Below are 25,853 nucleotides of genomic sequence, written 5' to 3'. Positions count from 1 at the left end.
ACGCATTCGACCCGTAAATATTTTGAGGGGCGTGGCAAAATCTCGTCCCCAACATGTGAATACGCAGGTTTCCGCCTCGCCCCTACGGTGCCTCGTATCGCAGGAAAGCGGTTGGCGGGAGGGACATTTCAGCCCGCGCTCTTTCCCCACTTCCTTCCGCCGCCGCCCGCCATTGGTTCCGCCCGTCCGCCGCCGGCGATTCCGTCCAAATCTGCGGGCGGAATCGCGCCGCGGGGGCACCCCTACCCTCTTCCATCGAGCCGCTGCACCCCCCCCCCGATCCGGCGACCTGAGGCGCCCCAAGTCGTCGTCGTCGTCGCCCCCCTAGTCGCCATCGCCGCCGCCCCCCTAGTCGCCGTCGCCGCTCGGGATCAACCGCCACGGAGCCGCCGGAGAACCACCGCCCTCGAGCAGCCGGTGAGTTTTTACTTGTGCTTGTGCCGAGCAGTAACAAAATTCATGTTTCTACTCATTTTCATTTAATTCATGTGTGATTTGTATTCGGGACAAGTTTTATATTGAATTATTTAGTTTGCTTCAGTGATTTGAATAATTATTGTAATGTGGATGATTGTTGTATTGTGTTATTGATATTTTTCTGAATATGTGCATGTGTGTCCAATTTAGAAATACCACATCGCTTTTGTGGGCCGTTTACGGGTCGGCAGCAGAGTCAGACCCCGCATAGCGGAATTGTAAAATGGAATATTCACGAATATCCTTTTATACGGGTCCGTTTTGCGGTGTCTGACTCTGCGGCCGCCCGCGCCGGCCCGCAAAGCCATTTTTCCTTGAACTGTAAACGTGTTTTGCGGGTCGGCGTTATTCGGGGTCTACTAGAGATGCTCTAAGCTTTGTGCGCTCTGTGGGTTTTCACGATTCAATCCTCGTTGAGAAATGCCTTCTGATTTATTTTTTTCAAAAAAGGAGATGAAACCCTGGCCTCTGATGCATATAATTACTTTTATTAGTTACTCCCTCCGTTCACAAATACTATAAAATAAGTTTTTTTTATTTTAGCTGCACATCAATCGCCTGAAAACACAATTTCGGTCAGTCGATTTTCACATGACGGGAGGAACAACGGAGGGAATGAAGGAGCTTGCCGGAGGGAAGGAATAAGCTTGTTGGAGAAGGCTACCTCATTATCTATCTTGAGGGGGGTGGAGGGGGGGTGCAAGTTTGCCGGAGAAAAACTGGCCATTGTCGGGGCTAGCGGGATGGCCCGGAGCGATGGTAGTACAACGGTGGGAAGCAGTTGAGGGGAGGGCGGGGCGGCAAGACTGGCGCGGGAGCGCCGCCGGCCGTGGGCGGTGGTATGTTGGGCGGTTCGGGGAGATGAAGAACTTGAGCGCTGGAGGTTGAAGATGCAATCTTGACCGCTTGTTTTGCACTCGAGGATTGATAAGAATGGACCGCCCCAAATTTATTTTTCAGTCGACTTACCTCTAGTCACTTCTTTTTTTTAGTCGGATGTATAGACATGTTTTAGTGTGTCTGTTCACTTATTGTACTATCTATGTAGTGCAAATCAAAATATCCAAAACATCTTATATTTATAAACGGATTGTGTATTAAATAGAATATAAAATGAAGATACCTACGCTCAAGCCATTAAATAAAAAATATAAAAAAAGATACCCACGTTGAAACCATTACGAGAGTAAAATAAAGGACGCTGATAACGTCCACACGTGTGGCAAACTAGACATCCGCCCACACATCATGTGTGGTGTAAGCAGAAGACAGCCCACACAGGCCATATGTGGGCAATATTAGAATTGCCCACACGTGTGGGCACAACTACTTTGTGTCACACGCCCAACAAGTACTGCTCATCCCACCCCGTGCGTGTGGTACGAAGCAAAAATGCCCACACGTCCTGGCGCAGCTGCGTTAGTTACCCGCGGGATGACGCTTTAGTTGCCCTCCGGGATGGCAAATGTAGTTGTAAAAGCATGACAACTCTCTCTGTTTTGGTTAACTATAGTTGCCATGTCTAATTAATGGTAGTTGCCACGTGCAAATCAAATCATAGTTGCCATGCGTGCTTACGTAGTTGCCATGTATGTTTACCTGGTTGCCACGTACGTGCAACTTTGCCATCTACCAACAAATCATAGTTGTCATGTGTGTTTACCTAGTTGCTGCATACGCGCAACTGCAGTTGCCATCTATCACAGTACGAGCGTTGTGTGGGCAAAGAGGCGCTCGCCCACACGATTGGTGACTATGTGGGTGGGAACCGGTTCGCCCACACGGCGTAGCTGGCAAACCGCGCGCTGCGGGTCATGTGGGCGAGCGCTCTGACGCTCACAAAACACGCTATGTCTACGTGGCACTCAGACTCCTTTAGAATCCGTACAAAACAGAATCAATGTGGATCAAGGCGTGTGGATGATGTGCAAATATGCCACACGTGTGTGTTATCATTCAGGAAAATAAAAACATATGATTAAGTTGACTTCTTCTACAACAATGCCTTTAAAAATAATAAGCGGCATCACCATCATTGCTACATACGGCCAAAGACAAGGCTGTGCATTTTTGGTTGCCTAGACCAACTACCGAAGATCAACACATCAGTAAGGAGATAACGTTTTTCAAGACAAGGATTTTCATCTTAATTGCGGATACCAACGACCCAAGGCTAGCACATCAATAAGAAGACAATGGCGCGCAAGGTAACAACGAGACCAACCGCCGAAAACAAGCATAGGCAAGGAGACAACACATTTAATAATGTAACGACGCAAGTTTATCGTTATTGAGACCAACCAATCAAAGCCATAAAATAAGTTTTCACTCTAGAATCCAGGCATGAATCAGTAATCGAATCACCATATGAAGGACAGATCTTTTGATAGTCACCCCGGCATGTACTCCATGTCAAACAAAAATGACACTAGCGGATGGGTGGGACATCCTCCTATAATAGACCACTGCCCGAGCCGTCAGGGTGTCATCCATGACGCGTCCCTGATATGCCAATAGCCACGCCACACCCGTGTGAATAGGACTGCAGCATCCGTCATGTGCCCGGGGCTGTTGCCCCAGCTTCCTACGTGTTAACGACCAGCATTTTGCTCAGGGCCATCGCCTCGATGTTTGCAGCATGAAGCCCACTACAGTACCGAGCCGAATCAAACGCGGTTGGTTACATCAGAATCATGACGTCTAGGGGTTTGTCGTCGTTTACATGGGAGTGATCGCGCTTCGAGGGCTATGAGGACGATGCCTCTATGTGAGACGAGGACTCTTACTTCCGGCACATCTTCGTGGACATCTTGGTCGCTGTCATCACAATTGCCAACGTCATGCAGGCGCAACCTTCTCTCACTACAGCTCCTCGTCTTATGCAGAAACACCTTCCTTTTATATTGATGATTTCGTATGTGAAGTATATAAGTATCCAACTGTTAACATTGGAGACAACGTGTTAAGTATGGTGAGGAGCAGAACTTACAATCTTCATGATCGACATGCCCAATGGCCACCTCGTCTTCACTTATGCAATCGCACTTCAAACCTCATAACAACTTTTGAAATGGTGTATCACCGATGGAATAGCGACCTCGCATTGCGATCATTGATCACATTCAAATTGTAGGGGGTGGAGTGCTTGCACTCCAAACTTTCTAAAGCCCCGTCAGCTTTATTTTCGCTTTGACGGAATTCGAACGTGTGGACCGGTTGGCGCTGCGCATCGCGCATGCGCATGTGACTCGGTTTGGCCTATGCGACACGCGGGCCATGTCGTGTCCAATACTAGCATGGTATTAGTACTTTCTCTGGCGAGGCGAGCCATGGCAGGGAGGGCAGGGCAACACAAGACTGGGTGACGCTGCGCGCGTGCACGCACATAAATCTTCGCCGGTTCATCTTTAAAAATCATTATTTTTTGGAAATCCTCACTTCGTACAAGTTGCAAGGCCGCAGAATAAAAATGTCACCGATGGAAATCAAGGAGGGAGCCGCATCTTCCTACTCGCGCGTGAGCGACTTCCGTTATGTTGGGTTGGCTCCAAAAATGTAGTGCGACTGTTGCCATTTGAGAATCAGTACCAGCTCTAGTAAAGATTGTGCTGCCACATGTGTTGTGTCATGAAAAATGGAAAGGTGCTTTTAAGCAGGGACAGGCATAAATTGCATACATCGTTGCATGCGGCCAATATTCTATTCTCGCTAAAAGATAAGGAATTGCAACTTTCTTATAGTATTCCGAAGCAAAGGGAGCACTATAAAAACGCTTGCCCCTTTTTTTTCTTTCTCTTGGTCGATTTGCCCTAACCATTGGATTTCAGTCCAACGGCTGCCTCTTCCTTGTTGTCTTCTTTTCTCACTCGCGCGGCATAACCCGGCGCTCAGGCACCATCGGCCTATCCGCTTGCCGCTGCCACCCATGGATAGCGGCTCTGCCGCGTCGTCTCATGGCCTTGCCCTGCCTGACCCGCCCTCTCCGTCGTGCTATCGTTGCACCGACCATCCCCCATTTCCCTTAAGAGCCCCCTGGCTTCGGCGAGCACCCCCGCACACACACCTGTCAAACCTCTGCCTCGTCTCCATATGAGGGGCTGCCACAGCCCGCCATGTCATCTTTGTCTCAAGCTTGGGGCTGACATATTATCGATTGAAACCTAATTTATTAGTACTCCCTCTGTTCCATAATGCAGTGCATACTTTGGCCAAGCTTATAGATAAAAACTATTTATATCTACAATATGAAATATGTATAATGTGAAAACACGTCTTATGATGTACTGTATCTAATGATACGTATTTGATGTCATAGATTTATATGTTTTTATATACAAACTTGGTCAAAGTTTGACTTCTTAAAAAATATATACGCACTACATTATGAAACGGAAGGAGTACTAAAGTTGTCCTAGAGCTGGGATGATTAATTTGGATAAGAGGGAGTAGATTTTCTCGAAAAAGATGGGGTAATATTGCAAATTTTGTTGCGGCGCCACTTTACCACCACTTGGCCTACCATTTGAACCGCGGTAAAAGTACCGGCAAGCGCACCACTAACTAAAACCAAGCTTTAACCCATTGCATTAGCGACGGCTAACAAAGCGATTGACCAACCCCAAGACGGTCAGGCAGTTTCGGCTTCGTCGTCTTCCCCAGGTCCTCCCTCCACCTCGTCGCCTCCCTCCCTCCACCCTTCGAACTCCTCGCCCTCGCCGGCTCCCAAATCCCGCCTCCCCGCCTTAATCCCCTCCCACCGCGGACGCGGAGGAGACCGGACACCAGCCGTCTCGCCGCCGGATTCGGCCGCTGACCGAGCCCGCGGGGGCTGCTTGCCTTGCTTTGGGTGCTTCGGTTGGATGGCGGGCCGGCCGCGGGGTCCCTGGTCGGCGTAGCGGGCTGGGCTGGCCGGCGCCATGTTTGCGCCGAGGAAGGTGGAGGACGAGATGGCGCTGGGCAGGCAGAGGACCGTCAGGTGAGCCGCGGCGGCCTAGCTACCCGATCTGCTGCTTTTGGTCAGGGATCCAGCATTTTAGGACTCTGCTGCGGCGCGAGCTTCGGGGTCGGGGGCTCGGCAGGATCAGTTTGATTCCTATCGTTAGTCGTTAGAGCAGGCAGTTGCAGTGTCTTAAATTTTGAGTTGTTAAGCTATATACTGTAGGCTGTAGCATGGAGCTTTTCCCCTTTTTGGTTGATCTGGTCGGCGTTAAAGTAAAAGGCAGCATCACATAAAGTAAAACTGTCGATTGAGAACTCAATTCGTTTTGAGGTACAGCAGTCCTCTGCTTGCTTGATATGGGACGAGGAATATTTCTTCTGAACCGTAAAAGTTATTATGCATGTTGTTAGTTTAGTAAGGAATAAGAATTTGCATCCAAGTGAGGTGCTCTGTTCCATTTACCGCGTGTTCTGAGTGGTTCAAATGCCAATTTTTGTGATGCTGCTGCCATTCACAGGTTCTATGACGAGAGGGCAAAGCCAGCGATACCGATTCAACAGAAACAGGCGGCATTCGCTGCTAGTAAACTCGGCGTCGCGAGCTCAGGGAAGAACAAGATTTTCGTGGGAGGGGATGCGCAGCAGTACAAGATTTTCGATCCGTCAAGTGACTTCATCTTGATGTGGAACCGCATTTTCCTTTTTTCGTCCTTCCTTGCTCTATTTATAGACCCCCTGTACTTCTACGTGCCGAAAATCGTCTATGGCGACACCTATTCCTGTGTTGGGACAGACCGACATTTAACCATCATCATTACATTCTTCCGGTCAATTGCCGATCTCTTGTATGTGGTTCACATCATAATGAAGTTCAGAACTGCTTTTGTTAAAACGAGCTCAACCTTGCGGGTTTTTGGAAGAGGAGATCTTGTCACAGACCCCAAAGAGATTGCATGGAAATATTTGAGATCTGACTTTGCAATTGATGTGGTGGCTGCGTTGCCTTTGCCGCAGGTAACTTGCTAGTCTTTCTTTTTATTCTAATAAGTGGAATATTAACAGTACTAATGAAGTAATGGTCCCTGGTTTTAGGACGTTTGTCATGATTGTAAGTATTTGCAATATTTGATCTTATTTAACGCAGATATGCTATATTTAGCATGAAATTGTAAGATGAGATTGAACTCAAATAATTTTCTTCAATGCAGTTGCAGTCCAGGCATTTTCTGAAAATATGTATCTTTACTTTATGTGCAGATCATAGTCTGGTATGTGATACCAGCTATCAAGTATTCTGGTGCTGAGCATAACAATAACATTCTGGTGCTTATAGTTCTTGCTCAGTATCTTCCAAGACTATATCTCATATTCCCTTTAACTTATGAAATTGTCAAAGCTACTGGAGTTGTCGCAAAGACTGCCTGGGAAGGGGCTGTATACAACCTGCTACTTTACTTGATAGCTAGTCATGTACGGTATCTGTATGCAAACTTTCATCATTTCATATCTTGAAGTTCAATTTAAAGTCGAATGTATTGCTCAAGTTTTCACCCTTTATTCTTTCTTATGTGGCAAATTTCTTAGAATCCCTGTTCTTTTTCATTCAGGTTCTAGGTGCACTATGGTACTTGCTATCTGTTGATCGCCAAACAGCCTGCTGGAAAATGAATTGCAGGAATGAAAGTGATTGTAATATTAGGTACCTAGACTGTGATACACCAAATCAGACATGGGCTAGTACGACTGATCTCTTCAGCCGCTGCAATGCTAGCAATGACAGCATCACCTTCGACTATGGCATGTTTCAGCCTGCTCTGTCAAATCAAGCGCCTGCTCAGGGTTTCTTGAGAAAGTTCTTCTATTCCCTTTGGTGGGGTTTACAGAATCTAAGGTATTTCTGTCGTGGACATCTTGATATTGTAGGGTACTAACTACTAAGTGGGAATCTTAGGTTGCAGTTTTCTTTACAAACCGCCGGCTCTTTGATATCGTTATATACTTGTGTTAGTTGAAAGTTTTGATGAGAACCTCAGAGCATTATGTGTTAAACAAAATGTGTTCGGATCTTACTCTTTCAGTCCCAGTTGAATGTACATTGCAAAATTAACTTAGAAGTTCTAATCTTGTCATTATCAGTTGTCAGGATTGATAAGTGGTTCTCTAACATGGTATATATTTCGTCCATTTTCTGTACAGTTGCTACGGCCAGACTCTTTCTGTGAGCACCTACATTGGTGAGACACTGTACTGTATATTCTTGGCAGTACTCGGTCTTGTCTTGTTTGCGCATTTGATTGGAAATGTGCAGGTACATTTTATACATACTTAATTATGCTCTGTACATTACAAAAGTTTGTTATTCATGAGCATGAAATTCATCATTTTAGTCATAATGTATTAATGTAAACTGTTTCTTAGAATATGTTATCTTACATTATTTTTATTATTATTCCAGACCTACCTGCAATCTATCACTGTGAGGGTTGAGGAGTGGAGATTAAAGCAAAGAGATACTGAGGAGTGGATGAGACATCGTCAACTTCCTGATGAATTGCGGGAAAGAGTTAGACGATTTATCCAGTACAAATGGCTTGCAACTCGAGGTGTGAATGAAGAGTCTATATTACAGGTTCTACCAGCGGATCTACGACGTGACATTAAACGCCACCTTTGCTTGGACCTTGTTCGCCGGGTAGATACTTTTACAAACTTTTCTAGAAATACATAAAACTGCATGTTTGAAACTTCCGGGTTTGCCCTTTGGACTAGACTTCTTGTTAGTATTATCATGTGCTAATCTCTCTTTCTACTGCGAGGTTTCAGGTACCTTTTTTCTCCCAGATGGACGACCAACTTCTAGATGCCATATGTGTGCGTCTTGTATCATCACTGTGTACAAAGGGCACATACATTGTCCGTGAGGGTGATCCCGTGGCTGAGATGCTTTTCATCATCCGTGGGAAACTGGAGAGCTCCACAACAAATGGTGGCCGCACAGGCTTCTTCAATTCAACTACACTGAAAGCTGGTGATTTCTGCGGCGAGGAACTTCTTGGATGGGCTCTTGTCCCGAAGCCTACCGCTAGTTTGCCATCATCCACTCGCACAGTGAAGGCACTCATAGAAGTGGAGGCCTTTTCACTCCAGGCCGAGGATCTCAAGTTTGTGGCCAGCCAATTTAGGCGGTTGCACAGCAAGAAGTTGCAGCACACTTTCCGATACTACTCACACCATTGGAGAACATGGGGCGCGTGCTTCATCCAAGCTGCGTGGCGGCGGTACAGGAGGAGGAAGATGGCGAAGGACCTGAGTATGAGGGAGTCATTCAATTCCGTGAGATCAGAAGACTCGGATGGTTTAGATGACCCTCCACCCAAGAAGAATATCTCTCTAAGAATGATGGCCGGGAAAGTCATGGCTGGGAACAGGAAAGGGCTTCAGGCCATAAAAGAGTTGCCGACACTAAAGAAGCCGGACGAGCCAGATTTCTCGGTTGAACCCTACGAGTAAGGTAACCCAGAACGGTCACGGATCCTCTAGCCCTGCTACCAAGTTAGTCAGTCTTTGCTGCATTGAGGAGACTGTAATCCGGTTGGAATTTGGATCCGCAGAACCGGTCGTTGATGCGAGAATTCTAATTAACACTGAATCCCAAATGCATGGTGGGAGACCTTACGAAGAGATGCTAAACAGATTATACTACACATAGATATTCTAGTCATCGTTACGTTGTACATTCAGATGTGTATCTGTGTTTGTAAAATTCTTGGTGCCTCGGCACAGGGCGCCGCTACACTGACTGTCTGAGCTTCAAAGAAATCCTGACATTGAAGCCATAGTATGGAGAGTCTTTTTAGTACGAGGTTTGCTATTTTGTTACGAAAGTAGACTGTAAATGCCACTTGAAAATCATGTAAATGCTGCATATTCCCCATCAGTCTATTTCCATTTGTTTGGGCTGGAGTGAACTGTCACACACTAGATGGAGAGACTGTCAGCAAATTAATTTTTGAGGCCAGCACATACTGATTCTGCAAGGCCAGGTTGATGTGGCTGAAACTTAACATGAATTTAGCAGGCAGAAGGCTACGGATTGTTGAGCATTGAAGGACCAAAATTTAATTTAGAGAATTGGCAGGGGCCGCGCGAACGCGTACCCCCTCTACCACAAATTACGACGTCCACTCTCCCACTTGGGGAGATGGTAGGCCAGCACATCCACCAAGTGCAATGTGGACCACTAGCCTAGGCCACGACTCTTCTTGATCAGCCGTCGACCCCGTCCAGGTAAGTATGTTGCAACGGTGCACCGAGGGCTCATTATATAGCTAGTTCTTCCTCCCAAGCCTCCTCCCGCGGGCGAGGTGGTACTAAACAAACTAACTTAGAGCGCCGTGGTGGTGCAGCTGGTGCAAGGTCGTGGGCCTGATTCTGATGGGGCTCTCGGTGCTCGTTCATTAGAAAAGCGATCTTCTCTGGCATAGTGTATGTCTATTTCATCAAATGGGCTGTCTCCGCGGCGCCCACAAGCCCACATAAATCATCTTCGTGGACGCCCACAAGCCCGCTCGTGGCCACCACACTACCCCCGCATCACGGCTTCTCCTGATCCACTGCGGCTTAGATGGATCGGGCTGCAACTTCTGCAGTCATAGCAGCGGTGGAAATTCATCTAAAAAAAAGCAGCGGTGGAAATTCTTCTCAAAAAAAAAAAACAGCGGTGAAAACAAAGGGAGTGAAAGGCCGGCATGGCCGCACGGGGAGCACCACCGGAGGGTGTTGGGGCCGGAAGACAAGACCAGCAGGTGCTTGTGATGCCCATCGACGGTACAAGGAGCAATTGCACCAAGGGATCGGCGATATCGACGAGGTCTGCAAGAGCCTAGAGGACCCAAGAAGGGAAGAACAAGGTAAGGGCATGTGCTGATTATGATCCAAACCGACAGAGCGAGATGTGCGCAGTCTTAGAAGATATATTCAGTTCTCTCCTCTCTGGTTAATTTTGATGTTTTTCAGATTATGTAGTAGTAGTAGTTATGTACGAGAGAGTGTAATCTTGTTTTGCATAAACTAGTGCGTTTTTCTATTGAAGTTCACCCATGGTCAAATCTTTGTGCTGACTTGTAGGAACACTGCTGCAAGATGAGTTGTGCCAATGTGTTTGTCAAAGCAGACTTGCATAATAGGTAGCGTATATGTGTGTGTGCCTAAGCTAGTATAGCTCACTTTGGAATTTGGAAATGACAGCTTGGTCAGCTGGAAGGAAGGTTACACTAGTCAGCTGTTGGACTGACCAGATAAGAGTTCCTTATATACATTGGGGTTCTCTGTTAATTTTGCTATGCTAGTCTAATTGATGGTACCCTGAACCCTGCAGCCCGTCCATGAGATCAGAAGACTCGGATGGTGAAGATGTCCCTCCACCCAAGAGGAATATCTCTCTAAGAAATAAGAATGGTGGCCGGTAAAGTCATGGCTAGGAACAGGAAAGGGCTTCAGGCCATAAAAGAGTTTGCCGACACTAAAGAAGCCGGACGAGCCGGATTTCTCGGTCGAACCCTACGAGTAAGGTATAATGTTCTATCCAGAACGGCCACTGATTCTCTAGCCCTGCTACCAATTTAGTCTGCATTGAGGCGACTTTTTTTTACGGTGCATTGAGGAGACTGTAACCCGGTTGGAACCCGGATTCGCGGAACCGGTCGTTGATGCGAGAATTATAATTAACACTGAATCCCAAATGCATGGTGGGATGCCTTACCAAGAGATGCTTATAACAGTTTAAAGTACACATAGATAATATAGTCATCGTTACGTTGTACATTCAGATGTAGAGTATCTGTGTTTGTAAAATTCTTGGTGCCTCAGCACAGGGTGCCGCTACACGCCTACACTGACTGTCAGAGCTTCAAAGAAATCCTGACATTGATGCCATAGTCTGTACCATTTTGGAGCCTGTAAAGTAGTACAAGGTTTGCTATGTTGTTGAAAGTATAGACTGTAAAGGTCACTTGAACATCAACTTCAGGTAATGCTGCATATGCGTCTCATCACAGAGTCTATTTCTAAGCTGTCACTCTGGATTGAGTGACCTGTCAGCAATTTGAAACACCATATGAGCTGACTCTGCGAGGCCAGGATAAAGTAACTGAAACTGAACGTGAATTCAGCGCAAAGAACCACTAAAGTAGGAAGAACCAAAATTTAATTCAGAGAATTGGCAGGGGCTGCACGAACGCGTAGCCCCTCTACCACAAATTACGACGTCCACTCTCCCACTTGGGGAGATGATAAGCCAGCGCATCCACCAAGTGCAATGTGGACCACTAGCCTAGGCCACGACTCTTCTTAATCAGCCGTCGACCCCGTCCAGGTAAGTATGTTGCAAGGTGCACCCAGGGGTCATTATATAGCAGCCTCTCCCTCCCCTGCCTCCTCTCACTGGCGAGGTGGTACTAAACTAACTAACTTAGAGCGCCATGGTGGTGCAGCTGGTGCAAGGTCATGGGCCTGATTCGGTGCTCAGGCCTAGTTCACTAGAAAAACGATCTCTCTGGCACTAGAAAAATCTCTCTGCAGGTAGACGTGGGCTGTCAGCGGCGTCCAAATCCAAGCCCACATAAATCATCTTCGTGTTTCTAAAAAAAAACATCTTCGTGAACGCCCACGGGTAAAAAGTGCTGAAACGATGTGGACTGTCCTGCCATGGCCGAGAGGAGCACCCGGAGAGGCCCCCTCCCTTCCAAAAAAAAAGGAAAACGGAGAGTCCCCGCCCCCGGCCATGGCCAACTGACAGAGGGAGATGTGCGCAGTCTTAGAAGATATATTCAGTTATCTCCTCTCTGGTTAATTTTGATGTTTTCCAGATTATGTTTATGTAGTACGAGAGAATGTAATCTTGTTGTGTATTGAGTTCATCCATTGTCAAATGTTTGTACTAACTTTTAGGAACACCGCTGCAAGATGAATTGCGCTAATGTGTTTGTCAAAGCAATGGGTGGGTGCTTCAGACTTGCATAATACGTACCGTATATATATACTCCCTCCGTCCGTGAATAAGTGTACTTCTAGCTTTTGTCCTAGGTCAAAGTTTTAAAACTTTGACCAACTTTATAGGAAAAAGTACTAGCATTTATGACACTAAATTAATATCACTAGATCTATTTTGAAATGTACTTCCATAATATATCAATTTGATGTCATATATGTTATTACTCTTTTGTATATAGTTGGTCAAAATTTCAAAACTTTGACTTAAGACAAAAGCTAGAAGTACACTTATTCGCGGACGGAGGGAGTATGTGCCTAAGCTAGTATAGCTCACTTTGGAACAGAAAGCTTGGTCAGCTGGACGGAAGGTTGCACTACTCAGCTGTTGGACTGACCAGGTAAGACGTAAGAGTTCCTTTGGGTATATACGTTGGGGTTCTCTTTCAATTTTGCTATGCTAGTCTAATTGATGATACCCTGAACCTGAAGCTTCAGTTACAAGTAGGACCTCACGCTGGGAGGAGTTTTATTCTGAGAAGCTCCAATTTTCCTTTTTCTGAATTTTGCAGGTTATCTATTGTCCTAGAGATTGTAGTAGGTGACCACACATTGAATAAACTAGCACCTGATGCTTTTAAATAATTCGTACACTCTGGGATCATGGATGTTAGCAACTGACAGAGTCATGCACGTATACAGTTGGTGAACTCTGAAGACAGAAACGGGTACTCTGAATTCTGAAACCTACGTTCATCGCCGTGTGATGCTAAGTGTTTAAATCTTACAGGACCAAGTATAACGATAATATGTGGACATCCTGCTAAACACATTTGTCCCACAGAAATCATATGTGGGCACGTGCGGGCCACAATATAAATTACCACAATTTCCTGCCGTGCTAGACGGGCAGTAATTAATTATAATCCCATAGGTTTTGATCTGCCACTGTCGCCTCTCCATGGGCACATAGCTATATATCTAGTGCAAACGTGGTGTTCCGTGCTGCCTGGAAGCACTTCATCTCAATTTCTCATGTATTTATTCTGCTTATGTATGTTTACATAATGTGCAGATGTGCAGATCATACATAGTCTGGTATGTGATACCAGCTATCAAGACATCAAGTACTCCACTGCTGAGCACAACAATAACATTCTAGCGGTTATAGTTCTTGCTCGGTATCTTCCAAGACTATATCTCATATTCCCTGTAACAACAACAACAACAACAACAAAGCCTTTAGTCCCAAACAAATTGGGGTAGGCTAGAGGTGAAACCCATAAGATCTCGTGACCAACTCATATCTCATATTCCCTCTAATTTATGAAATTGTCAAAGCTACTGGAGTTGTTGCAAAGACTGTCTGTGAAGGGGCTCTATACAACCTGCTACTTTACTTGTTAGCTAGTCATGTACGGTATCTGGATGCTTTTATATGCAACCTTTCAACATTTCATATGTCGAAATTCACCAAATTTCAAGTCAAATGTGTTGCTCAAAGCAATTTTTTTAGAATCCCCTGTTCTTCTTCATTCATGTTCTAGGTGCATTATGGTACTACTTGCTACCTATTGATGGCCAAACAGCCTGCAGGAAAATGAGTTGCAAGAATGAAACTGGGTGTAATATTAGGTACCTAGACTGTTATATTACGCCAAATCAGACATCAGCTAGTACAACTTATGTCTTCAGCAGCTGCAATGGTAGTACCATTCAATAATAAAGGTCCAATGTTTAATTTTGAGAATTGGCAAGGGCCAACTCACAACTATAAAAGACCAAAATTTAATTTAAAGAATTGGCAGGGGCCGCGCGGACGCGTACCCCCTCTACCACAAATTATGACGTCCACTCTCCCATTTGGGGAGATGGTAAGCCAGCACACCCACCAAGTGCAATGTGGACCACTAGCCTAGGCCACGACTCTTCTTGATCAGCCGTCGACCCCGTCCAGGTAAGTATGTTGCAAGGGTGCACCGAGGGATCATTATATGGCATCCTCCCCCACCCCTGTCTCCTCCCGTTGGTGAGGTGGTACTAAACAAACAAGAGTACAGAGTTTTTTTTTAGGTGCAGCCGGTGCAAGTTTATGGGCCTGATTCTGGTGAACCTTTGGTGCTCAGGCCCAGTTCATTAGAAAACGATCTTTGGGAGAAGAGTTTGTACGTTTTGTGCATAGAAGGTTGATTTCAAATGGATTGCCTGGGCTGGGTAGATGCATCCACGGTGGTCAGCTCTCGTGGGCTCAGGTGGAGGATGTTGCAAATAATAAATATAAAGAGTTCCGGCAAAAAAAAAAAAAAAGAGGAGAGTACGAGATGATGATCCCATAATTAACGAGTTGGAGCCAATGATGATCACATGCAGCTGAAAGATTTTTTTTCACGGGTACACATGCAGTTAAAAAGTTACTGTGGATGCATACTAGCGAATACTCCTTCCTTCCCAAAATATAAAACGCTTGACTTTCCATGATCTTTAATGCATAACTTTGATCACTAATATATACAAAATTATATGGATCTAGCATGTATAAACAGTATCACATATTTGTCGTGCAAAATGGTTTTATTTTATATATCTTTATACTAATTATGTAGACATGCTACAAGTGAAAATCATAGTTAAAATTATGTCAAACAGTCCCTGCAAAAAAATTATGTCAAAGAGCAAAAAAAAAAAGTCAACCGCGCCTAATATTTTCGAAACGAGTGAGTACTTTTTTCAGAGCAACCGAGTAGCTTTAATTAAGGATTATATACTTTTTTAGAATTAATTAAGGAATATATAATTTTTTTAGTCTAGGGATATATATATATGGGAGGAGGACGGGAGTTCTAATTAAATTGCAGGTGGAGACTTCTAAAAACACAAGTTCGTGGGTCTGTTTCTGGTGGACTTTCGGGTCCGAGTGGGCTACATCTTCCCATCGTGCGCCTGTGCGCGTCTCTCAAAAAATGCAAAAGAAAAGCAGTGGAGCTCCGCACTTGTCTCACCTGTCCCCTTGCTGCTTCAACAGCGAGCACAGCAGACCCCAGCACGCTACTCCAGACCACATTTGCAAGCAATCCTATACTCCACTAATTAGCAACCACAACCAACTCTATTATACTATGAACATCACGCATGAGATGGGTTCTACGCTTGATTGACTGGTCAAAGTCTCTCGTTGTCGTCTTGACATCGTTCGAGTTGATGCAACTGAAAGGTTAATCCAGGGGAATTGAAAGGTAATCTGAAACATGCTGATTCTAAAAGGCCAAGTTGATGCAACTGAAACTGAACATAATTAACTTGGCAGAAAATCTCTCCAGGACCAAAATTTGATTTAAAGAATTGGCAGGGGCCGCGCGAACGCGTACCCCCTCTATCACAAATTACGACGTCCACTCTCCCACTTGGGGAGATGGTAGGCCAGCGCATCCACCAAGTGCAATGTGGACCACTAGCCTAGGCCACGACTCTTCTTGATCAGCCGTCGACCCCGTCCAGGTAAGTATGTTGTAAGGGTGCACCGAGGGCTCATTATATAGCCGGCTCTTCCTCCGAAGCCTCCTCCCGCAGGCGAGGTGGTACTAAACGAAACTAGAGCACCGTGGTGTTGTTGCAACGGTGGGGTGCGAGGCCGTGGGCCTGATTCTGGTGGAGTTTTGGTGCTCAGGCCCAGTTCTTTGAGAAAACGGTTATCGACAGAAGAAAGAGTGTACTCGTGTGTGTACGCTCGCTTTTGCATAGGTGGTCGGCAACGTTCCACTAAAAAACAAAAAGGTGTGGCAACGTGTACCAGCGGAGGGGTTGGACATACTTTGATGCTCGACTGCCAGAGCTTCAAATAAATCCTGACAAGAATAGGAGCTTCAAAGAACATTGCAATTTGCATCAGAAAGCCAACTGTTATACGGCAAAAGATTGAAATTTATCAGTTCTTTCAATTATCATCTAGGCACGAGGCCTGTGGTTTCCGCCGAAAAGATATGCTCTACTTGATGATCTTTCAGGCTTCAACAAAATATGCGAAAAGGCCATGCGCCTTGTAAGAGACATAAGTTAAGAAATGCAACCATAATACCACGAAATTGGTTTACCTGTTGCTATCATATACTCCCTCTGTCCCATAATATAAGAACGTTTTTGACACTAGTGTAGTATCAAAAATGTTCTTATATTATGGGACGGAGGGAGTATAACTGAGTAAACTGGAGAGTACTTGATTATATGCAAAAACTTCTTCAACTTCATGTCTAACTGCTAAAAGAAAGCGTAAGCTATGAGTGACCAAATATATGTACAGAGAGAGTATTTAAGGAAAATTATGGAATAGAACTACAGAACTTTAGAAAAATCATATGGTTCCCACGGTCATAAGTAGCAATATTAAGTGAAGCAACGGCACTGTAACCTGTGGCATAGCTACTTACTCTGTATAAATCCATCAATGCATCCCCTCTGAACTTTTGCACCTGAACCAATGCTGGGCAGAGGAGGAACAGGAGCAAGGGGACATGGAAGAGGAAGAAGAGGGCAGGGTAGGAGATGGGATTCAGGGCGTGCCAATAAATGAAAAAAAGAAGGGAAGTTCATAGGAACTGAGACCGAGGGCTGAGGAATTGATATGAACAGTGGTCATCCTTTCATGAAATGGAAATTTACATACATTTGCACAGTTGAGAAATTACATACCCTTTGGCGGGCAAAATGAAGCATCAGCAAGAAGATCGTGCTATGGTACACAGATACGAAATACATCGGCGGATGGCAGGTGCCCCCATGCATTCAGATGACCCAAAACCAAGCGACAAACGAACCGAGGACCAGCCCAACCACAAGGAACAGCACTATGACGATCCCTGCGGTCTCGGAGTGGTGTATGGGCACGGCCTTGGGCGCGAGGATCATGAGCACAGAGGTCAGGTACCCGTTGGTGAGCCCGAGAAGGCAGGTCAGCACGGTGACCGGGAGCTCGGTGCGGAAGTAGCTGGGTCCGTGCAGGCAGCCATAGAAGAGAGGATAGAACAGGAGCCTCGCGAACGAACCGGCAACGGCTACATTGGAGTTCTGCAGGAGGTAGATGGCTGGCAGGCACTTGCCGATGAGATCAAACACGTTGTAGGCGCTGATGAGCATGATGGGGTACCAGTCCTTGAGCGCCTCTGAGTGCACGTCCTCCGTGATGAACCCCGGGAATATGGAGAGGGTGACCGCGTAGATGAGAACGACTCCGATCCCGTACCACTTCACTCTCCCGACGATGCTCCACAGGGTCGACCTCCACGCAGGCCCCGTCATGCCGCCGCCCACCTCCGCCTTCTGAGCCCTCTGCTTGATGTTCTTGTAGTACACCACGACGGGAAGCCTGCGCGCCACGTTGTAGCACACTATGCAGATGATCATGACCACCATGCCAACCATGAAGTACAGGATTGCGCTTTGCCTTAGCCCATTGGGGTCCTGAGGGAAGCTCGCTTTTGTGATCACTCGAAGTGCTGAGACAAGTACACCTGTGGAACACAAATCATGAAGAAGACGATGCATTTAGCATTAGCATCAACCCATCACTCGCATAAATCCTATATGCGTCCTACATTTTCAGAAAGAATGTACTATCAAATAAGTAGATTCGTCAGGTGCTACCGAGTTCCAAAGTCAGCACAGCACAACCTATGCTCCATTGAAATTTGAAATCGCTTATTGGTGGTTCTAACAGGTTTTATAGTACCTGTTGCATTCTCAGTTCCTACTCTCAAACTTTTTACTCTTGTCAGCTCGATTTGTCAATCTGGTGGCTGATTTCTGAACGAACGCCCAGACCAGTTTCTAGGGGCAATAATTCAGAGAAGAACAGAACACGACTGGGCAGAACAAACGTGCCAAGAGAAACAGAGGTACTACCTGAAGCGGCGGTTCCGGCGACGACAGCCTGCATGTAGCGCTCGGGGAGCTCCCCGGCGAAGCCGATGACCCCGCCCTGCACGAGCGCGTCGGCGACGCCGCACATGACGGTGGCGGCGACGGTGACGTCGAAGGCGCCGTAGAGGCGCGGCGTGCCCCTGACGTAGACGGCGTCCATGACGGGCACGACGAGGAGCGCGAGCGTGAAGAGGGTGAGCCCGGTGTTGATGCGGGCCGGCGCGCTGGACTTGGGGAAGACGAGCACGATGAGGAGCAGCGGGAGGAGGCAGGAGAGCATGTAGGAGACGGAGAAGACGCGGTCGACGGGCGCGCCCGGGTAGAGGTAGGAGAAGTAGTCGACGGCGGTGATGTAGGCGTTCCAGGGGAGCAGGAACCCGGCGCCGAGCGTGAAGAAGATGAGGTAGCCGACCCCGAGCCGGTCGGCCGGCGGTGGGGGAGGGCGCTCCGCCTCCGCCGACCCCGCCGGCGGCGGCAGCAGCGCCGTCGTGGCCTCCTCGTCGCCGCCGGCCATGGCTTGGTCGGGCGGATGGATTTGGGATCTCGGATGGGTGGACTTGGGGGATCTGGACGTGTGACTTGTTTTTTTGGGCTGCTCGAGAGAGAGTTTCGGCTTTGTGGGCTTTCGTGTGGGGCGAGTTGAGGAGGTTCGTGCTCCTACGCTACGCTATGCGACTTTTAATGAATGATGCACATGTTGCATTCTTTATTGTGTCGCTGACAGCCGTGGGCCGACTGGTGATTCTTTGCTTGATTTTGTCTTCGCTTTATTCGCCCGTGTGGTATCACGCTATCGGCTATGAAGACTAAAATATGCGCCTACCTTTCAAATAACAGCTTGAGAGTCTCCCTGCGGAACAGCGTATCTCTCTCTCGGTAAAATAATTTTTTTAAGAGAATATTTCCGATCTATTCATTTTCAGTCATGGCAGTACAACGAATACCAGGAATAATAAAAATTACATCTAGATCCGTGGACCACCTAGCGACGACTACAAGCACTGAAGCGAGCCGAAGGCGCGCCGCCGTCATCGTCCCTCCATCGCCGGAGTCGGGCACAAGTTGTTGTAGTAGACAGTCGGGAAGTCGTCATGCTAAGGCCTCGTAGGACCAGCGCACCAGAACAGCAACTATCGCAGATGAAGAATAACGTAGATCAGAAGGATCCAACTCGAATACACACGAACATAGACGAACAACGACGAGATCCGAGCAAATCCATCAAAGATAGATCCGTCGGAGACACACCTCCACACGCCCACCAACGGTGCTAGATGCACCGCCGGAACAGGGTCTAGGCGGGGAGACCTTTATTCCATCTTCAGGGAGCCGTGATAACCCACAAGTATAGGGGATCGTTTGTAGCCTTTTTCGATAAATAAGAGTGTCGAACCCAACGAGGAGCTAAAGGTAGAACAAATATTTCCTAAAGTTCTATCGACCACCGATACAACTCTACGCACACTTGACGTCTGCTTTACCGAAAGCAAGTATGAAACTAGTTTGTAGGAGTGATGCTAGAACTACTTTGCAAGAATAAAACTAGAAGTACTTTGCAAGATAATAAAAGTTAGGTGTTTAGAAAAAGGGTTTGTGTCAACAAGAAAGTTATTTGTCCCTAGGCAATCGATAACAAATACCGGTAATCATTCTTGCAATTTTATATGAGGAAGAGGCATGAGCTAACATGCTTTCTCTACTTGGATCATATGCACTTATGATTGGATCTCTAGCAAGCATCCACAACTACTAAAGATCATTAAGGTCATGAAACCCAACCATAGCATTAAGTATCAAGTCCTCTTTACTCCCATACGTCATACCCCACTTACTCGGGTTTAATCTTCTGTCACTCTCGCAACCCACCATAAGCGAACCATGAACATATTGCAACACCCTACATCGGGGGCCCCTCACGTTTGCGCGAGAACGGAGGGCACCGTAGGACAACACCATAAATAAAATATTCAATCACACCAACCAAGATCACGATTAACCCACAGGACAAAACGGATCTACTCAAACATCATAGGATAACCATAGATCATTGGGAAATAATATATGGAGTTGAGCACCATGTTTAAGTAGAGATTACAGCAGGGAGAAGAGGTGTTACACCGCTGCATAGAGGGGGAGAGAGTTGGTGTTGATGGTAGCAAGATTGTTGATGTAGATCGCTGTCCCGATCGTTGCCCCGGTGGCACTCCGGCGCCACCAGAAGAGAGGGAGAGAGAGCCCCCCCCTTCTTCTTCTTCCTTGGACTCCCCCTAGATGGGAGGAGAGTTCCTCCTCTGGTCCTTGGTCTCCATGGCGGCGGAGGGGCGGGAGCCCCTCCGAGATTGGATCTCCCTCTCTGTTCTCTTCTGTTTTGCGTCCTTTAGATCTGGCCGAAAACCATTTCTTATATTCCTGGAGATCCGTAACTCCGATTGCGCTGAGATTTTAACACGGTTTTTTTCCGGATATAAGCTTCTTTGCGCCTGAAGTAGAGCTCCAACCGGCGTTCGAGGAGGGCACAACCCACCACCACGCGTCAGGGGCCTCTGGCGCGCGCTGGTGTCTTGTGGGATGTGTGGGCCTCCGTTTGCGGTTGATTCCAACTCCCAAAAATCACATATATTCCAAAATAATTCTCCGTAAAATTTTATTGCTTTTGGACTTCGTTTGATATGGATTTTCTGCGATACAAAAAACATGCAAAAAAACAGGAACTGGCACTGGGCACTGGATCAATAGGTTAGTCCAATAAATCACATAAAAAATTGCCAAAAGTATATAAAAGTTGTATAATATTGGCATGAAACAATCAAAAATTATAGATACAACGGAGACGTATCAGCATCCCCAAGCTTAATTCCTGCTCATCCTCGAGTAGGTAAATGATAAAAAAGATAATTTTTGATGTGGAATGCTGCCTAACATAAACTTGATCATATATCTAATCATGACATGAATATTAAGACATAAGTGATTCAAAGCAATAGTCTATAATTTGACATAAAGACATCAATACTCAGGCATCCCAACAAACAATCATGTCTTTCAAAATATCAACACTAAATAAAGCTATCCCTACAAAATCATATAGTCTTGTCATGCTCTGTCTTCTTAACACAAAGTATTTATCATGCACAACCCTGATGACAAGCCGAGCAATTGGTTCATACTTTTTAACGCGCTTCAGCTTTTTCAACCCTCACGCAATACATGAGTGCAAGCCTTGGATATAGCACTACGGGTGGAATAGAGTATGATGAAAGGGGTAAATATATAGAAGACAAAAAAGTAAGAAAGCCTCACATCAACGCGGCTAACCAACGGGCTATGGAGATGCCCATCAATCGATATCAATGTGAGGAGTAGGGATTGCCATGCAACGAATGCACTAAAAGCTATAAGTGTATGAAAGCTCAAAATGACAACTAAGTGGGTGTGCATCTAATCCTATAATGAAAAATTCCCACTAGTATATGAAAGTGACTAAATAGGAGACTCTCCATATGAAAAACATGGTGATACTTTGAAGCACAAGTATGGTAAAGGATACTAACAATGCCCCTTCTCTCTTTGTTTATTTATTTTTTCTTTTTCTTTTTATTTCTTTATTTCCTTTTCTTTTTCTCTCATTGTCCGGAGTCTCGTCCCGACTTATGGGGGAATCATAGTCTTCGTCATCCTTTCCTCACTGGGGCACTGCTCTAAAAATGAATAATGATGATCATCACACTTCTATTTACTTATAACTCAAAAGAAATAAAAACTACAACTCGATACCTATGACTAAGTATGACTCTATATGAATGCCTCTGGCAATGTACCAGGAGGTGCAATGATCTAGCGTAACATGTATAAAAAATGATGAACGGTGGCTGAACCACAACTACTATGTCAGCTATATGATCATGCAAAGCAATATGACAATGAATGCTCAAGTCATCAAAACGGAAGCGGTGGAAGTTGCATGGCAATATATCTCGGAATGGCCATGGAAAAGCCATAATAGGTAGGTATGGTGGCTGTTTTGAGGAAGATATAATAAGGCTCATGTGTGATAGAGCGTATCATATCACGGAGTTTGGAATGCACCGACGAAGTTTGCACCGACTCTCGATGTGAGAAAGGGCAATGCACGGTACTGTAGAGGCTAGCAAATTGCGGAAAAGATAAGAGTGCGTATAATCCATGGACTCTCATTAGTCATAAAGAACTCATATACTTATTGCAAAAATTTATTAGCCCTCGAAGCAAAGTACTACTACGCATGCCCCTAGGGGGGTAGATTGGTAGGAAAAGACCATCACTCGTCCCTGACCGCCACTCATAAGGAAGAAAATCAATAATAAATCATGCTCCAACTTCATAGCATAATGACAGATTATACGTGCATGCTTCGGGAATCACAAACCTTAACACCAATATTCCTACTAAACACAACCATTTACTAGTATCTCCCACATATTATCATCTCTATGTCGCAAAACTATTGCAAGGAATCAAACATATCATATTCAGTGATCCACCAGTTTTATCTAGGATTTTATGACTAACCATGCAGTTGACCAATTCCTTTTGAATCTCTAAATAGATATAAGTGAAGCATGAGAGTTTAATTCTTTCAACAAAAGACCATGCTCTAACAAATATAAGTGAAGCAAAAGAGCATTCTTCAAATAACGGTTTTCTATGTGAAGAGAAACAGGCAATCCAAACTTCAAATGATATAAGTGAAGCACATGAAGCATTCTATAAAGCCAAAAGATATAAGTGAAGTGCAATGAGCATTCTATAAATCAACCATGGACTATCTCATACCAGCATGGTGCATAGAAGAAAAATGAAAAATATACACAAAAGACGCTCCAAGATTCACACATATCACTGATACGTCCATTTTGCATCATGTTTTCTTACTGTTATTTACAATGCTTTTATCCTTAATAATGCTTTTTGGAGTAATTCTAATGCCTTTTCTCTCATAATTTGCAAGGTACACATCAAGAGGGAGAATTCTAGCAGCTGGAAATTTGGACCTGAAAAAGCTACGTCAGGCAACCTATTCTGCACAACTCCAAATGAGCTGAAACTCCACGAGGACTTTTTATGGAATATTTAAGAAATACTGGAGCCAATAAACACCAGGGGGGGCCACCAGGTGGGCACAACCCACCTGGGCACGCCAGGCCCCCCTGGCGCGCCCTGGTGGGTTGTGGCCGCCTCGGCCCACCTCCGGTGCCCATCTTCTGGTATATAAGTCATTTTGACCTAGAAAAAATAAGGGGAAGACTTTCGGGATGGAGCGCCGCCGTCTCGAGGCGGAACTTGGGCAGGAGCACTTTTGCCCTCCGGTGGAGCGATTCTGCCGGGGGAACTTCCCTCCCGGAGGGGGAAATAATCGTCATCATCATCACCAACAACTCTCCCATCTTGGGGAGGGCAATCTCCATCAACATCTTCACTAGCACCATCTCATCTCAAACCCTAGTTCATCTCTTGTATTCAATCTTGTTACCGAAACCATAGATTGGTGCTAGGGGGTGACTAGTAGTGTTGATTACATCTTGTAGTTGATTACTATATGGTTTATTTGGTGGAAGATTATATGTTCAGATCCATTATGCATATTAATACCCCTCTTATCATGATCATGTTGATTATTTGTGAGTAGTTACTTTTGTTCTTGAGGTCACGGGAGAAATCATGTTGCAAGTAATCATGTGAACTTGATATGTGTTCGATATTTTGATAGTATGTATGTTGTGATTTCCTTAGTGGTGTCATGTGAACATCGACTACATGACACTTCACCATATTTGGGCCTAAGGGAATCCATTGTGGAGTAGTAAATAGATTGTGGGTTGCGAGAGTGACAGAAACTTAAACCCCAGTTTATGCACTATTCCGTAAGGGACCGATTGGATCCTAGAGTTTAATGCCATGGTTAGAATTTATTCTTAATACTTTCTCGTAGTTGCGGATGCTTGCGGGTGAAGGAAATATGCCCTAGAGGCAATAATAAAGTTGTTATTTATATTTCCTTATATCATGATAAATGTTTATTATTCATGCTAGAATTGTATTAACTAGAAACATAGTACATGTGTGAATACATAGACAAACAGAATGTCACTAGTATGCCTCTACTTGACTAGCTCGTTGAATCAAAGATGGTTATGTTTCCTAACCATAGACATGAGTTGTCATTTGATTAACGGGATCACATCATTGGAGAATGATGTGATTGACTTGACCCATTCCGTTAGCTTAGCACTTGATCATTTAGTATGTTGCTATTGCTCTTCATGACTTATACATGTTCCTATGACTATGAGATTATGCAACTCCCGAATACCGGAGGAACACTTTGTGTGCTATCAAACGTCACAACGTAACTGGGTGATTATAAAGATGCTCTACAGGTGTCTCCGATGGTGTTTGTTGAGTTGGCATAGATCGAGATTAGGATTTGTCACTACATGTATCAGAGAGGTATCTCTGGGCCCTGTCGGTAATGCACATCACTATAAGCCTTGCAAGCATTGTGACTAATGAGTTAGTTGCGGAATGATGCATTACGGAACGAGTAAAGAGACTTGTCAGTAACGAGATTGAACTAGGTATTGAGATACCGACGATCGAATCTCGGGCAAGTAACATACCGATGACAAAGGGAACAACGTATGTTGTTATGCGGTTTGACCGATAAAGATCTTCGTAGAATATGTGGGAGCCAATATGAGCATCCAGGTTCCGCTATTGGTTATTGACCGGAGACGTGTCTCGGTCATGTCTACATAGTTCTCAAACCCGTAGGGTCCGCATGCTTAACGTTCGATGACGATCGGTAATATGAGTTTATGTGTTTTGATGTACCGAAGGTAGTTCGGAGTCCCGGATATGATCACGGACATGACGAGGTGTCTCGAAATGGTCAAGACATAAAGATCGATATATTGGATGACTATGTTTGGACTTTGGAAGGGTTCCGAGTGAGTTTGGACGAATACCGGAGTACCGGGGGGTTAGCGGAACCCTCGAGGAGTGTAATGGGCCTCATGGGCCTTGGTGGAGAGAGGAAGGGGCGGCCAGGGCAGGCCGGCGCCCCTTCCCCCTCTAGTACGAATTGGACAAGGAAGTGGGGGGGGGGGCGCCCCCCTTTTTCTTCCTCCTCTCTCCTCCTTCCTTCCCTCCTACTCCTACTCATGGAAGGGGTGGAATCCTACTCCCGGTGGGAGTAGGACTCCCCTTGGGGCGCACCTAGGAGGCCGGCCTCCTCCCCCTCCTCCACTCCTTTATATACAAGGGAGGGGGCACCCCATAGACACACAAGTTGATCATTGATCTCTTAGGCGTGTGCGGTGCCCCCCTCCACCATAATCCACCTCGGTCATATCGTAGCGGTGCTTAGGCGAAGCCCTGCGCCGGTAGCTTCATCATCACCATCATCACGCCGTCGTGCTGACGGAACTCTCCCTCGAAGCTCTACTGGATCGTGAGTTCGTGGGACGTCACCGAGCTGAACGTGTGCTGATCGCGGAGGTGCC

At 45.8% G+C, this 25,853-nt stretch overlaps 2 protein-coding genes and 4 non-coding genes across 6 annotated transcripts; 1 reads left to right on the top strand and 5 right to left on the bottom strand.

The window, feature by feature from the left end:
- Window positions 1-5,074: 5,074 nt before the first annotated feature.
- LOC123145832 (cyclic nucleotide-gated ion channel 17) lies at window positions 5,075-9,369 on the top strand. Its single transcript, XM_044565333.1, has 7 exons — window positions 5,075-5,452; window positions 5,934-6,429; window positions 6,673-6,885; window positions 7,023-7,306; window positions 7,612-7,723; window positions 7,871-8,107; window positions 8,239-9,369. The coding sequence occupies exons 1-7, from the start codon at window positions 5,394-5,396 to the stop codon at window positions 8,923-8,925; spliced, it is 2,088 nt and encodes a 695-aa protein (XP_044421268.1). The 5' UTR covers window positions 5,075-5,393; the 3' UTR covers window positions 8,926-9,369.
- A 180-nt stretch (window positions 9,370-9,549) lies between these two features.
- On the bottom strand, window positions 9,550-9,710 carry LOC123146616 (U1 spliceosomal RNA). Its single transcript, XR_006472828.1, has one exon. It is a non-coding gene; the product is annotated as a U1 spliceosomal RNA (small nuclear RNA).
- Window positions 9,711-11,635: 1,925 nt separating this feature from the next.
- On the bottom strand, window positions 11,636-11,796 carry LOC123146707 (U1 spliceosomal RNA). The gene has a single exon (XR_006472901.1). It is a non-coding gene; the product is annotated as a U1 spliceosomal RNA (small nuclear RNA).
- A 2,410-nt stretch (window positions 11,797-14,206) lies between these two features.
- LOC123146651 (U1 spliceosomal RNA) lies at window positions 14,207-14,367 on the bottom strand. The gene has a single exon (XR_006472860.1). It is a non-coding gene; the product is annotated as a U1 spliceosomal RNA (small nuclear RNA).
- Window positions 14,368-15,744: 1,377 nt separating this feature from the next.
- On the bottom strand, window positions 15,745-15,905 carry LOC123146639 (U1 spliceosomal RNA). The gene has a single exon (XR_006472849.1). It is a non-coding gene; the product is annotated as a U1 spliceosomal RNA (small nuclear RNA).
- Window positions 15,906-17,012: 1,107 nt separating this feature from the next.
- LOC123145831 (equilibrative nucleotide transporter 1) lies at window positions 17,013-18,952 on the bottom strand. The gene is made up of 2 exons (XM_044565332.1): window positions 18,295-18,952; window positions 17,013-17,903 (listed from the first exon to the last, which is right to left on the bottom strand). The coding sequence occupies exons 1-2, from the start codon at window positions 18,824-18,826 to the stop codon at window positions 17,179-17,181; spliced, it is 1,257 nt and encodes a 418-aa protein (XP_044421267.1). The 5' UTR covers window positions 18,827-18,952; the 3' UTR covers window positions 17,013-17,178.
- Between the last annotated feature and the right edge of the window lie 6,901 nt (window positions 18,953-25,853).

Source organism: Triticum aestivum, chromosome 6D, assembly GCF_018294505.1.
Source record: "Triticum aestivum cultivar Chinese Spring chromosome 6D, IWGSC CS RefSeq v2.1, whole genome shotgun sequence".
NCBI classification, from domain to species: domain Eukaryota; kingdom Viridiplantae; phylum Streptophyta; class Magnoliopsida; order Poales; family Poaceae; genus Triticum; species Triticum aestivum.
The sequence above is the reverse complement of the archived record's forward strand: the minus strand, read 5'-3'. Positions and strand labels throughout refer to the sequence as shown.